This window comes from Xenopus laevis, chromosome 1S (genome assembly GCF_017654675.1).
Source record: "Xenopus laevis strain J_2021 chromosome 1S, Xenopus_laevis_v10.1, whole genome shotgun sequence".
Lineage (NCBI taxonomy): Eukaryota > Metazoa > Chordata > Amphibia > Anura > Pipidae > Xenopus > Xenopus laevis.
The window spans coordinates 12,350,737-12,364,331 of record NC_054372.1 but is presented as its reverse complement, the minus strand read 5'-3'; the positions used below and the strand labels follow the sequence as shown (position 1 = coordinate 12,364,331).

The 13,595-nt window shown below is 41.1% G+C and overlaps 1 protein-coding gene across 2 annotated transcripts in view; it reads left to right on the top strand.

Annotated features, from left to right (window-relative positions):
* The window catches only part of letm1.S (leucine zipper-EF-hand containing transmembrane protein 1 S homeolog), a 41,278-nt gene extending 31,975 nt beyond the window's left edge, over window positions 1-9,303 (top strand). The window contains exons 9-14 of one of the 2 annotated variants that reach the window (XM_018243005.2): window positions 560-730; window positions 3,466-3,618; window positions 4,614-4,748; window positions 5,946-6,139; window positions 7,952-8,090; window positions 8,698-9,303. In XM_018243005.2, the coding sequence (XP_018098494.1) occupies window positions 560-730; window positions 3,466-3,618; window positions 4,614-4,748; window positions 5,946-6,139; window positions 7,952-8,090; window positions 8,698-8,850 (945 nt within the window). In that variant the 3' untranslated portion in view covers window positions 8,851-9,303. Of the gene's footprint in view, window positions 1-559; window positions 731-3,465; window positions 3,619-4,613; window positions 4,749-5,945; window positions 6,140-7,933; window positions 8,091-8,697 lie in introns of both variants that reach the window. The other variant, XM_018243004.2, reaches the window with a different exon arrangement.
* Window positions 9,304-13,595: the final 4,292 nt, after the last annotated feature.

Here is a 13,595-nt window from a genome sequence, read left to right as displayed (position 1 = left end):
CTCCTTTCCTTTACAGTTTTCCACCTGGTAGGGAGGAGAAATGACCACCTTGACCACATAACGACTATATTCTTTTCCTGCCATTTACATCGTCTTTTGTATGGTCTGAAAAAGCTGTTTTCCAACCAGCGACACTCCAGCACTGATAGCGTAGGCCTGACTCAACTTCTCTTCTATTCTAACTATCTAACTGTCAATGAATATCTGACACCCAACTGCTGCATGAAGACAGAATGAAGAGAAACAGATGCTGAGAGAGGGATAGGGAACATAAAATTTATTATTTCAGAAACACTACAAAATTTATAATTGATTGTATATAGAAAGTTTCTTATTTCAGTATGATGAAGATTAAATAAAATTTTCATATACCGGTAGTTCCACTTTAACTCGGGTTTTATCAGTTACTTTTAGCACTTGTTTGAAAATCTCATGTTTTTCGGTCCCAGTCACAAACTTTCTGTATTTTGCTATATTCTATATGTTTTACTATCTGAAATGTGAATGGCTGTTGCGAGGGAAGATCCCTGTTACAATATATTAAACTTGTGTTTTTCAGGCCAAAGAAGCACAAGTTAAAGTGGCAGCTGTGGACTGTGATAAAGTGGATAACAAAACCAAACTTGAAGCCACTCTCCAGGAGGAAGAAGCCATACGGAAAGAAAACCAGGAAAAAGAGATGGAGAGATTAGCGGATGCCGCCAAAGAAAGCCAGCAGGCTGCAGCAAAGGTAACGACCAAACTTATTAATGGATTTAAACCTCATTGTAATAAATCAGTAGCTACACGGGCAGAATTCCAGTACTGTGTGTTGTGTGATTCTATGCCATGTGTACATAAGCTATGCCGACTTGTCAGCCAGACATTTAGGATTGTATATGCTATAAATACTTACATACAGGGCCGCCATCAGAAATCACGGGGCCCCACACAACAACATTTTCTGGGCCCCCCTCACCACGCCTCCTCTAACCACGCCCCCACCAGTACAAAGGTCCCATGGACATTTGTGGCTAGTTAAGAAAACCAGGCAGGGCCCAAGAAAAAAAAAACGGGCGGCCTACTAAAATTATATATAAAAACACGCCATTCAGGGGGATGTCGAAAAGCTACATTGGTGGCCGGGGTCACAAAAAAAAAAAAACACTGGTGGCCAGACCCTTCTGCAAGCCAGGGGGCTGCATGGAGGGTCAGGGGCAATCATTGGTGGTCAGTGACTTGCAGAGGGGCCCTGCCACCAGTGTTTTTTTGTGACCCCTGGCCACCAATGTAGCTCTTTGGTATCCCCCAGAATGGGTTAGGTGCCTGCATTGGGGGTTCAGGGGCCCTGCATTGGTGGTTCAAGGGTCCAAAGCCCTGCAAGGGGTTCAGGGGCCCTGCATTAGTGGCTCAGGGGCTCTGCATTGGTGGCTCAGGGGCCTGCGGCCCTGCATGGGGTTCAGGGGCCCTGCATTGGTGGTTCAGGGGCCCTGCATTGGTAGTTCAGGGGCCCACAGCCCTGGATGGGGTTCAGGGGCCCTGCATTGGTGGTTCAGGGGCCCTGCGACCCTGCATTGGGGGTTCAGGGGCCCTGCGACCCTGCATTGGGGGTTCAGGGGCCCTGCGACCCTGCATTGGGGGTTCAGGGGCCCTGCGACCCTGCATTGGTGGTTCAGGGGCCCGTGGTCCTGCGTGGGGTTCAGGGGCCTGCATTGGTGGTTCAGGGGCCTGCGTGGGGGTTCAGGGGGTCGCATTGGTGGACAGGGGCAGGCATTGGTGGTCAGTGGCACTTACCTGTAACTGGGGGGTCTCTCTTACACACCCTCACATGGTGACTTCTTCTTCTGTGCGGTCTTCTTCATCTGCGCTGTCATCTTCTTCTGCGCTGTCATCTTCTTCTGCGCTGTCTCCTCCTGCATCCGGCGGGGTCTTCCGCATCATCGCCGTCACCCGGAAGACTGTCTTTCGCCAACCGCGTCTTCACTCTTCTGTCTGCAGGCGGCAGGGTGCCGGCGGTTTAAATAGCGTTGCGCCCGTGCGTACTGACGTCATGTGTACGCACGGGACGCAGCCAATAGGAATAGCCGCTGACACCAATGAAAGTTTCGCCGGGCCCGGTTTCTCTACGTGAAGGGGCCCGGCAATCAGTGAAGTGCGGCTCAGCCGGGCCCCCCTCACAGCTTAAAATCCTCCGGGCCCGGGAGAACTGTCCCCCCTGTGACCCCCTGATGGCGGCCCTGCTTACATATATACAATGGAACTAGAATATTTCTATATACAGGTATGGGATCCGCTATCCGAAACCCTTTATCCAGAAAGCTCTGACTTAAGGAAAGGCCGTCTCCCATAGACTCCATTTTAGCCAGATAATCCCAATTTTTAAAAATGATTTCCTTTTTCTCTGTAATAATAAAACAGTGTCTTGTACTTGATCCCAACTAAGATATAATTAATCCTTATTGGAAGCAAAACCAGCCTATTGGGTTTTATTCAATGTTTACATGATTTTCTACTGGACATGGTATGAAGATCTAAATTACGGAAAGATCTGTTATCCGAAAAACCCCAGGTCCCTGGTATTCTGGATAACAGGTCCCATACCTGTACTAGTATATTTCTAAAAGGAAGTTATTTAATTGTTGTTCAGCCTGAAGGAAAAATAAGGGACACTGACAAACCTATGAGGTGCATTTGTGGGATACTCTGCCCACTTGGAACTGAATAAGGCTGAGTTGTTTTGGAGTAGTGTTCCAAAAAAAAACAAAAAAAAAAACTGTCAGGCAATTTGGTTACTTTGTGTCTATTCAAATGCATGACCAAATTGTACAGTATCTGGCTGATTAGCCTGGAATATATAATGTTCTGGTGCCCTGCACTGGTAAAACTGGTGTGTTTGCTTCAGAAACACTACTATAGAATATATAAACAAGCTGCTGTGTAGCCATGGGGGCAGCCATTCAAGCACAGGATACACAGTAGATAACAGATAAGTACTACTATAGTTTATATAAATAAGCTGCTGTGTAGCCATGGGGGCAGCCATTCAAGCACAGGATACACAGTAGATAACAGATAAGTACTACTATAGTTTATATAAACAAGCTGCTGTGTAGCCATGGGGGCAGCCATTCAAGCACAGGATACACAGTAGATAACAGATAAGTACTACTATAGTTTATATAAATAAGCTGCTGTGTAGCCATGGGGGCAGCCATTCAAGCACAGGATACACAGTAGATAACAGATAAGTACTACTATAGTTTATATAAACAAGCTGCTGTGTAGCCATGGGGGCAGTCATTCAAGCACAGGATACACAGTAGATAACAGATAAGTACTACTATAGTTTATATAAACAAGCTGCTGTGTAGCCATGGATGCAGCCATTCAAGCACAGGATACACAGTAGATAACTTCTGAAGAATCCCATTGTATACTATAGAGCTTATTATTTTTTACACTGTTTGCTTTTTCTTTACTACTCAGGTTGATGTACCGTTGGCTCCTGAGGAAGAATTGTCAGGGGATATGAAAACTGCCACTGCTGATATGGGCAATCAACCCTCTGTAGCCCAAATGAGTGCCTCAGAGCAAGCAGAGATTTTGATAGACACAGCGCCAGTCTTGGAGGGCATTAAGGTAGGAAATTATTATAATGAGCGCTAATAAAAATGCTTTTGTGGGAACCGTCTGTTTCCTTGGAATTACACTATTGTTTGGTACCACACTGTATCAATAGGTGGCGTTGTTCCTGAAACGGATTCTATTCCATTAAGGCAATAACCATGTATACCTAGCTTCAGACATTTGTTATTTAAATACAGGGATAACACTAGGTTATTTATGACTGGCCATTGATTATATGGGCAATTGAGCCCTTCTGAAACATCACATGGGCTCCCCTACAGTCATACACTTCTGCCTGTCTCCAGTAGCTGATCATTGGCTTCTCATGGCTGCCTGCTTCAGCTGATAGAGCCACACTCTATATTTCCACACAATACCTTATTTAGGAGCAGATTTATCAAGGGTCAAATAGTAAATTCGAATTTGAATTGTCGAGTTTCAAAATTCACACCTTCTAATTTTAATCCCCCTATTTGAATGTAAATTCGATTATGAGATTTATTACACCTCGAATTTGTTCGCCACCTAAAACCAGCCGAGTTCATGTACAAGTCAATGGGAGAGGTCCGTTGAGCCATTTGGAGATGTTAATGGCCTTCCTGACAGTCGAGGTTTTTTTTGGGAGAAAGATTAGGTTTGTACGAATCTAATACGATTTTAATTTTGGGGTCGGAACCATTTGATCAATATTCGCTTTTCTAATTTTTTCTTTAATAACCTCCGAATTGTGAGTATATTCGAATTTAACAATATTCACATAATTTTGAAATTCGACCTTTGATAAATGGGCCTCCCCATGTATAGGATGGTACAGAAGTAAAATTATTATACATTTTTTGGACCAATAAAGTTGCTCAGTTATTAATACAAAAACATGTGCCATAATTAGTATGAAATTTCCATTGCCGAACATGATATTGATACGGTATCGGCAAATTAGGGACGACTGGAGAACAACAAAAATGTGCCGCGATAAACTTATTATTTTCTTCCTGGGTTTTTTTTAGGGTGAAGAGATAACTAAGGAAGAAATTGACATATTAAGTGACGCATGCACAAAACTGATAGAGCAAAAGAAATTGTTAACAAAGGAGAAAGAAGAACTTTCCGAACTTAAGGACGATGTGCAAGAATACAGTGAGGTAATGCTGATAGTGTCAAAGTTCCCCTTTACACTTATCACCAGGCCAATAACACATCATACACTTTAAAGGACAAGTAACAACAAGAAATGAAAGGGCTTTATGCTCACAGCTGTATATAATACACAGTTATAACTTGGGCCAAAGAGTCCTACAAAGTAGAAGTAGTTTAAATGGAAACAAAATATGATTTTAAATGGGAAGTAAAGTCTAAAATAGAATAAGGCTAGAAAAGCTGTATTTTTTTATGCTAAACATAAACTTACTGCACCACAAGCCTAATCAAACAAATGATTTATGCTTTCAAAGCTGTCCACAGGGGGGTCACCATCTTGTAACTGTGTTAAACATCTTTGCAAGACCAAGACTGTGCTCATGCTCAGTGTGGTTTGAGCTGCTTAGGGATTGTCGTAAATTATCAAAACAGCACAAGTCGAATAATATCTGCCAGAAGCCGATACAACAAGACTGATTAATAATCAGAATATACAGACTGCACTGGGTCCTGTGTTGTCATGTAATCTAATGTGGATTTTATAGTTTTTGTATTGTTTAATACAAACTTTCTCTCACTCTGCAGAACCAGTGGCTGCAGCAAAATAATCCTCCAAATAGAATCCCAGTTTATCTGTTTAAATCTGGCTCCATGATCTTTGTCCCTGCAGCTGGAGTTGGAAACAGTAAAGGGGATGTAAAGGCAAAAATAAAATCCAATACAAATCTCTTCACATTCGCCGACTGCTCTACAGGGAAACAAACAAAACTGCTTGAGTTCTGCATGGCTGGGAAGTAAGGTGGGGGCTCCCCCTGCTGTTCATAAGTATGATTGTTTCCCTGCAGAGCAGTTAGGGACTGTCTGACAATTCCTATCCACAGCAGTAAATGAAGGGAGAATTTCACTGCATACAATCAAGTTTCTTATAAAAACGGTACAAATTTTTTAATTAAAGAATTATGCAGTCTTTAGCAAAGAGGATAGTGCACACTTCCATTGTATATCATTGCATATGCAACAATTAATTTTTTTTTTTCACATTGGGCCTTAATTATTGGGCTAATTTTTATACACAAGTGGATAGAATTTTTTTTGTGTTTCTGGTGATAGTAGATACCGTTTAGAAAGAGTGCCAAGGATGAAGTAACTCTAACTAGTTTCACTGCTACCCAAAGCTAAGCCCCCTTTTATCGTTAATGCAGGACCTAGAGGAAATCAAAAAAGAGCTCTCTAAAGCAGGTCAAGAGAAAGTATTGGAAGAGACGAAGGCGAGCAAGATTCTAACGAAGAGAGTAAACAGGATGATTGGTCAGATGGACAAAATCATCTGTGAACTGGAGAATGAAGAGAAAGTGTTGGATGAGCACATTGAAAAGGGACCTGTCCCTCCTGTTGGGTAAGAGTTGGATCATTCACTTTGTTTGGACAGTGCCCTTAAGAGAATAGAATTTTCTTTTTTTTTTTTTATACTTTCTTGGCTCATAGAAATATCCCCGGTGGTCATTTATCAACAGTGGACAAATTTGCCTGTGGGCAGTTACCCACAGCAACCAAATTGCTGCCTGAAATGAGACCAGCACTGATTGGTTGCAATGGGTTACTGCCCAGGGGCAAATCTGTCCAGTATTGACAAATAAGGCCCCTGTGTCCTAAAATGGGCATAATTAGGTGTGTGCTGTTCAAGCTGTGCCAGAGTGGTCAGTGGGGGTCATTTATAAAGGTGGCGCATCGCATATTTATTCGCAAATGGTTGTATTGCCCATGTTTTTTCCTGAACGCTAAAATACTGCACTGCTGTGTCCATCTTTCCAGTTTTAGGGAATTCGCATTGCGAACAAATTTTCCCAAATGAGATGGGTGTTTGTGTGAGTGCGGCCACTGTGCGAGACTGTTGTGCGCGGAAATAACATTGTAATTGTAATGTAAATTTGCAATTTGCAAATCTGTTTTGCGAATATTTTCTCCGCCACCAAAGTTGTGTTTCCATAAATATTCTCAATTTGCGATTTTTGCAATAATATTTTAATACAATATATTATATATAATATAAATAATAATTCAAAAAGCTCTTATGGCGATTCGCAGTGTGAAACCAATATTCGCAATTCTGTTTGCTTATTCAGCTTTATAAATATAACCATGCAGAGGGCAAATATATTCACTGTGCGAATCATTCTGCGCTGTGTGAAGTTTATAAATGAGTCCCTGTGTCTTTTAAACAGTGCTCTGTGGGAGTTATAAGCTATAAGTATATGTCTTTGTGAACATTTATATGTGGTCTTTATAATACTGCTGACATTGCTGTGCTTTGGCCCTCGCTATTTTGGCCATCATTAAAGGGATACTGTCATGGGAAAAAGTTAATAGTGCTGCTCCAGCAGAATTCTACACTGAAATCCGTTTCTCAAAAGAGCAATCAGATTTTTTTATATTTTACTTTGAAATCTGACATGGGGCTGGACGTATTGTCAGTTTCCCAGCTGCCCCAGTCATGTGATTTGTGCTCGGTTAAACTTCAGTCACTCTTTACTGCTGCACTGCAAGTTGGAGTGATATTACCCCTTCCCCCGCCAGCAGCCTAACAAAAGAACAATGGGAAGGTAACCAGATAACAGCTCCCTAACACAAGATAACAGCTGCCTGGTAGATCTAAGAACAACACTCAATAGTAAAATCCAGGTCCCACTGAGACACATTCAGTTACATTGAGTAGGAGAAACAACAGCCTGCCAGAAAGCAGTTCCATCCTAAAGTGCTGGCTTTTTCTGAAATCACATGACCAGGCAAAATGACCTGAGATGCACCTACACACCAATATTACAACTAAAAAAATACACTTGTTGGTTCAGGAATGAAATTTTATATTGTAGAGTGAGTTTTTTGCAGTATAAACAGTGTAGTAGAAATAAAAACTACATCATAGAAATCATGACAGAATCCATTTTAAAAAAAGGCCAAGAACGACCTGAAACGTTGCTGATCCAGGGTGTTGTCTTAGAAATCATGAAAGAATCCCTTTAATACACTGTAGAGTTTAAGATCTTGATTCTCACTCTAAATGCAATCACTTCCACTTCGTGTAGCAATGAATCGTTGGCGTAATTGCAGCCTCCTCGACCCTCTTTCCCCCTCATATTTTTCACGCTTGCACTGCCGCCTCATTTTAATTGTAACTGTCTGCTGTACACAGATTGTATTTCGCCTTTAGGGAAAACCTCGTCAGCATCAACGAGCTGATCAGCATCATGAGGCAGCTCCAGCAAATCCCTGAGCAGAAGCTGCAGAGAATCGCCGATGCACTGGATGAAAATAAAGATGGCAAAATCGACTTAGATGATGTGGCTAAGGTTCGTTCTAGAGATTTCTGAGGGGGGTAATTGTCCCTACTCCATTAAAAGTAATGAGTATGTCTGGTTTTTATGGAGACCTTTATTAACGGGGAATTTCCTTTATTAGCCAGGTGTACATTTTATGTTTTTGCTGTTGCCTTGTGCTTTCTAGAAATGATGATGGCATCTCTTCCTGAGAAGCAACTCCCAGCATTCCTAGAAAGCCGCAGCTTATTCCCAGGGCAATTTTTTTACTTTTTCCTTTTACTCATTGGGGTCAGGTCACACGCTCAGATTCGGGGGGGGGTTTGGCGCCCGGCGACATATCTCCTCTTTTTCAGGGCAACTAATGTCCCCGAACTGCCTCCCGCCGGCTAGAATGTAAATCGCTTAATTTTTCCTCGTGAGGCAACTTCGGGCGACATTGGAAAATGAAGAGCTCCGAGTGACATCCCGTCAGCGATTTACATTCTAGCCAGCAGAATGCAGTTCGGGGAGATTAGTCGCCCGAAGTGGAGGAGATTTATCGCAGGGTGTCTAATCTCCCCGAATCTGAGTGTGTGCCCTGACCATTAATGTGACTATTGGAGAGTGATTCTACCCTTTTACCATTCCCATCCTGCAGGTGGTGGAGCTGATTGACAAGGAAGATATAGACATATCTACAAGCCAAGTTGCGGAGATCATGGAACTGCTGCAGAAGGAAGAGAAACTGGCTGAAAAGGAGAAGGCTAAGGAAAAGGTGGAGAAGGAGCAGGCGGCAGAAGCCCAGAATTAGTGAAGGAAATCATCATATCTTCCACTTCCCCTCATCGTGTAAACTATCCATAGAGCTGCTACCGTGTCCCGACTCACTTTTTTTTGGGGTGGGTTAATTGCCAAGCAACCTATTCATTTTTGGGTTGAAATAAAAGCTTCAGTGATCCAAAAAGTTAATTACAGTCATTCCATAGGTATCAGACCTGAACTGGGGACTTTCAATGGCATTTTTAATTTTTATTTTGTATTGGAATTCCTAGAAGGCAACGTAACAATTATATTATCCTAAATCACTTTTAATTGCCTAACACTGGGATAGATCTAGGCATGTAAAAGCCTGGTAGTTGTTGTTCAGCAAGTGTGCTAGTGTCTAGCCAGCGCTTGTTTAGCTCATTCCTCCTTTTTTAAAGAGGAAATGTGCCCTGTTTGTAAGAACCTTGTTTTTAATTTTCACTCCAATTTACATAGTAAAGTAGAGGGCTCTGCTGAGCACTTTTGCATTTTTACGTAGTTTGTATTTTAAAGAAAAACTATTGTGAAAATGTAATGTAAGCTTCATCAGACTGAGATAAACTTTTAAATATAGTCAATTAAACATTCTGTACCGTTTCTGAAATAATCATTCTCTCTTCATGCAGCAGTTGGGTCAGTTATTCATTGACCGTTAGATCCAATATATCTTATAGGGGGGCTCCTTTTGCCTAGAAGATGTATAAGAGCTCACTCTATTAAAATCACCAGACATCATGTCTCTCTACATGCAGGATTTGTGCAAAAGGCAGTTATTTTGTTAGATTTTGTTTGTGCTGGAATCAGTTATTTGAGTGAGCTCTAATTCATCTGCTAGAAAAGGAGCCCCCCTATAAGATATATTGGATCTAACTGTCAATGAATATCTGACACCCAACTTCTGCATGAAGACAGAATGAAGAGAAACAGATGCTGAGAGAGGAATAGTGAACATAAACTTATTTCAGAAACAATACAGAATATTTAATTGATTCTATTTAGAAAGTTTCTTATTTCAGTACGATGAAGCCTATATTAATTACTTATATGAAACTTAAGCGCCCCCCTTGGGGCATGATACTAGTAGTGTAAAACCGCTAATATCATGGCATTTAAAAGAATATAAAGTGCTCAGAAGAGTACTCGGAACAATCTAACATTTATTATATGGTACCTGTAAAAGTTCCCTTTGAAATCTGTAAGACAATCAAGGTACCCTTTACTTTTAAGGTCCGTTCAGTTTCCATCTGCATTGGTCAGCGGGTAATTGTTGCGGTGTACTCCTGATGGTCTTTCAGCCGAATAAGTATTTTTACTGCTTGTTCCACCACCGCTTTGATCAATAATTACATTTTTTTTTTTTTTTTTCATTTAAATTAAATCCACGCTGTTGCCTCACTGGCAGAGAATGTATTATAATGGTTTATTGCTTTTCGGTGGGATTGGCTCCATGAAGAGCATAGAAAAATATCTGTTTAGGAACCAGTCCTGCGGGTGCTTTATGAATTACGCACTAGGAATGTATTTGTCAGTGTTTCCTTTTTTTTTCTTTGCATATAAAGCAGCAACACTAGACCATTTTGCTTGGCTGACCGTTTCCTTGGGCAACTTGTACTATTATATATATGAAACCCACAAGCTAATCAGAGAGGCCCTGTCACCCAAAAACTTGTTGAACGGTAAATAACGTTCTCCCTTAACATGTATAGAACTTCCTTTATTAGCCAGGTGCCCACTGCGATTTACAAAGTGAATTTCCCTGACAGATCATATTGTACTGTACTGTAAGAGAGCGTTGGCACAGATGCTACATGGGAATAAAGTTTCCCTTTAAAAAAGCCAATTTAAAGGGCATGTAAAGGCAAAAAAATAAAATCCAATTTTTACTTTCTTTAATGAAAAAGAAACCTATCTCCAATATACTTTAATTAAAAAAAATGTACTGTTTTTATAAGAAACCTGACTGTATGCAGTGAAATTCTCTCTTCATTTACTGCTGTGGATAGGAATTGTCAGACAGTCCCTAACTGCTGAGCAGGGAAACAATCATACTTATGAACAGCAGGGGGAGCCCCCACCTTACTTCCCAGCCATGAAGAACTCAAGCAGTTTTGTTTGTTTCCATGTAGAGCAGTCGGCGACTGTGTAGAGATTTGTATTGGATTTTATTTTTGCCTTTACATCCCCATTACTGTTTCCAACTCCAGCTGCAGGGACAAAGATCATGGAGCCAGATTTAAACAGATAAACTGGGATTCTCATTGAAGGATTATTTTGTTGCAGCCACTGGTTCTGCAGAGTTGGAGAAAGTTTGTATTAAACAATACAAAAACTATAAAATCCACATTAGATTACATGACAACACTGGACCCAGTGCAGTCTGTATATTCTGATTATTAATCAGTCTTGTTGTATCGGCTTCTGGCAGGTATTATTTGACTTGTGCTGTTTTGATCATTTATGACGATCCCTAAGCAGCCCAGACCACACTGAGCATGTGCACAGTCTTGGTCTTGCAAAGATGTTTAACAAAGTTACCAGATGGTGACCCCCTGTAGCCAACTTTGAAAGCATAAATTATTTGTTTGATTAGGCTTGTGGTGCAGTAAGTTCATGTTTATGTTTAGTATACAAAATACAGCATTTCTAGCCTTATTCTATTTTAGACTTTACTTCCCCTTGTCTTTTCACTTGTCTTTCTTCTCCAAAACTTATATGTTTCTAGGGCTCTAACACTTCTCTCTAGGGTGTTAAAGCTCATGCAGATACTTGGTGTTACTGCTGTACTACTGCACACACACACACACATAGAAAGCTAGACCCTTGCAATATTCTTCCTTTTAAAGGAGAACTAAACCCTATTTTTATATACTGAACTTATTTCACCAGCCTAAAGTGTCAGCTTGTCAATAGCAGCAATGATCCAGGACTGAAACTTCTTGGAAAGTGTCTGTGACACTCACATGCTCAGTGGGCTCTGATTGGCTGTTGAGAAGCTAAGCTTAGGGCTCGTCACTAATTATCCAGCAGAAAATGAGCTTCCCTGGCTGTAATATAAGCTGATGCTACAGGTTTGCTGATTATTAAATTCTGATGCTAATTGCACTGGTTTCTGTGCTGCCATGTAGTAATTATGTGTATTAATTACTAATCAGCCTTATATTGTGACATTTCTATTCTATATGTACTGTATATTGTGAGTGGGTCCCTAAGCTCAGTAAGTGAGAGCAGCACAGAGCATGTGCAGTGAATCAGCAGAAAAGAAGATGGGGAGCTACTGGGGCATCTTTGGAGACACAGATCTTTACTGCTAAAGGGCTGTGGTTGCCTTGGGCTGGTACAGAAGCACAAAACATCATGTACAAGATTTCTAAATACTTCTTTAGTTAGGCTTTAGTTCTCCTTTAAAGGTAAATATACCTTACTAATGCTGTTTATTTTCTGTTTGGTTCTGCATATTAATCCCGAACCAATGGTCTGTACTGCTGCTTTTATGTATATTGTATCCGTCCCTTAATGTTAATTCAACAAATAATACATTGACTTTGTAATAATGCACTATAGAACATGTATCCGTGTCGCCATATAGTCATGTATAAGGTTGCACCGAGTCTTCCAATGAAAATGCTTTTGCACTATTTCTGTTTAGCCACTTTGATTGGTCCGTTGGACTTGCATCCTGCTCCCACCTTCCCCCAACAGGCTTTTAGGTGCAACTTTGTGTTTTGTTGCGGGTGTTGCGTTGAATTGCTTTTACCTTTCGTTGTAGGATTGACTGAAGTGGTTTCAAACCAGTCTACTGGAACCTGCAATTAGCAAGCAATCTGAATATATAGCGACATGTAATATTTACAGTATAGAAAATGTAAGCCTTTGCGCTCAGATATTCTTCTGTGCAATGTAGAATCAAAGTCTGTTTAGAAGTTCTGTATCTTGCATTCATTTTATGAGACCATAACTACTTATAACATTTATATATAAGATTTTAAGCTGCCATATTGCTTGGCTTTTTGTACTTATATCAAGGCTGGACACAGGGATTGGGCATCTACATAGGCCATATTTCCCTAGAAGGCCTTCTTTTATTTCAGTAATACTTACCAGGACATTACCATTGATTGGGAATGAGTTAGGACAGAACTCCACGGGCGACTTTGATGTGATCCTGTCTGAATCCGGCGAGATGCGACAAAACGCAGGCGTCAAGTCAGATGTGACGGAAATAAGGTAAGAAATAGCAATGTTGGATGTTGTCGAAATCGTTCAACTGACATGACTGTTAGATGCGTTCATCCGACACAACTGTCAGATGCAGACTCTGCATACTGCATCTGACAGTTGTGTCAGGCCGGATGAACGATGCGACAACATCTGACATTGCTATTTCTTACCTTATTTCTGTCGCATCTGATTTGAGGCCTGCGTTTTGTCGCAGCGGAAATAAGGTAAGAAATAGCAATGTCAGATGTTGTCGCATCGTTCATCCGGCCTGACACAACTGTCAGATGCAGTATGCAGAGTCTGCATCTGACAGTTGTGTCGGATGAACGCTGCGACAACATCCACCATTGCTATTTTTTACCTTATTTCCGTTGCATCCAACTTGACGTCTGCGTTTTGTTGTAGCGTAAATAAGGTAAGAAATAGCAATGTTGGATGTTGTCGCAGCGTTCATCCGACACCACTGTCAGATGCAGACTCTGCATGATGCATCTGTATCCGACAGTTGTTTCGTGTCGAACGCTGCGACAACAT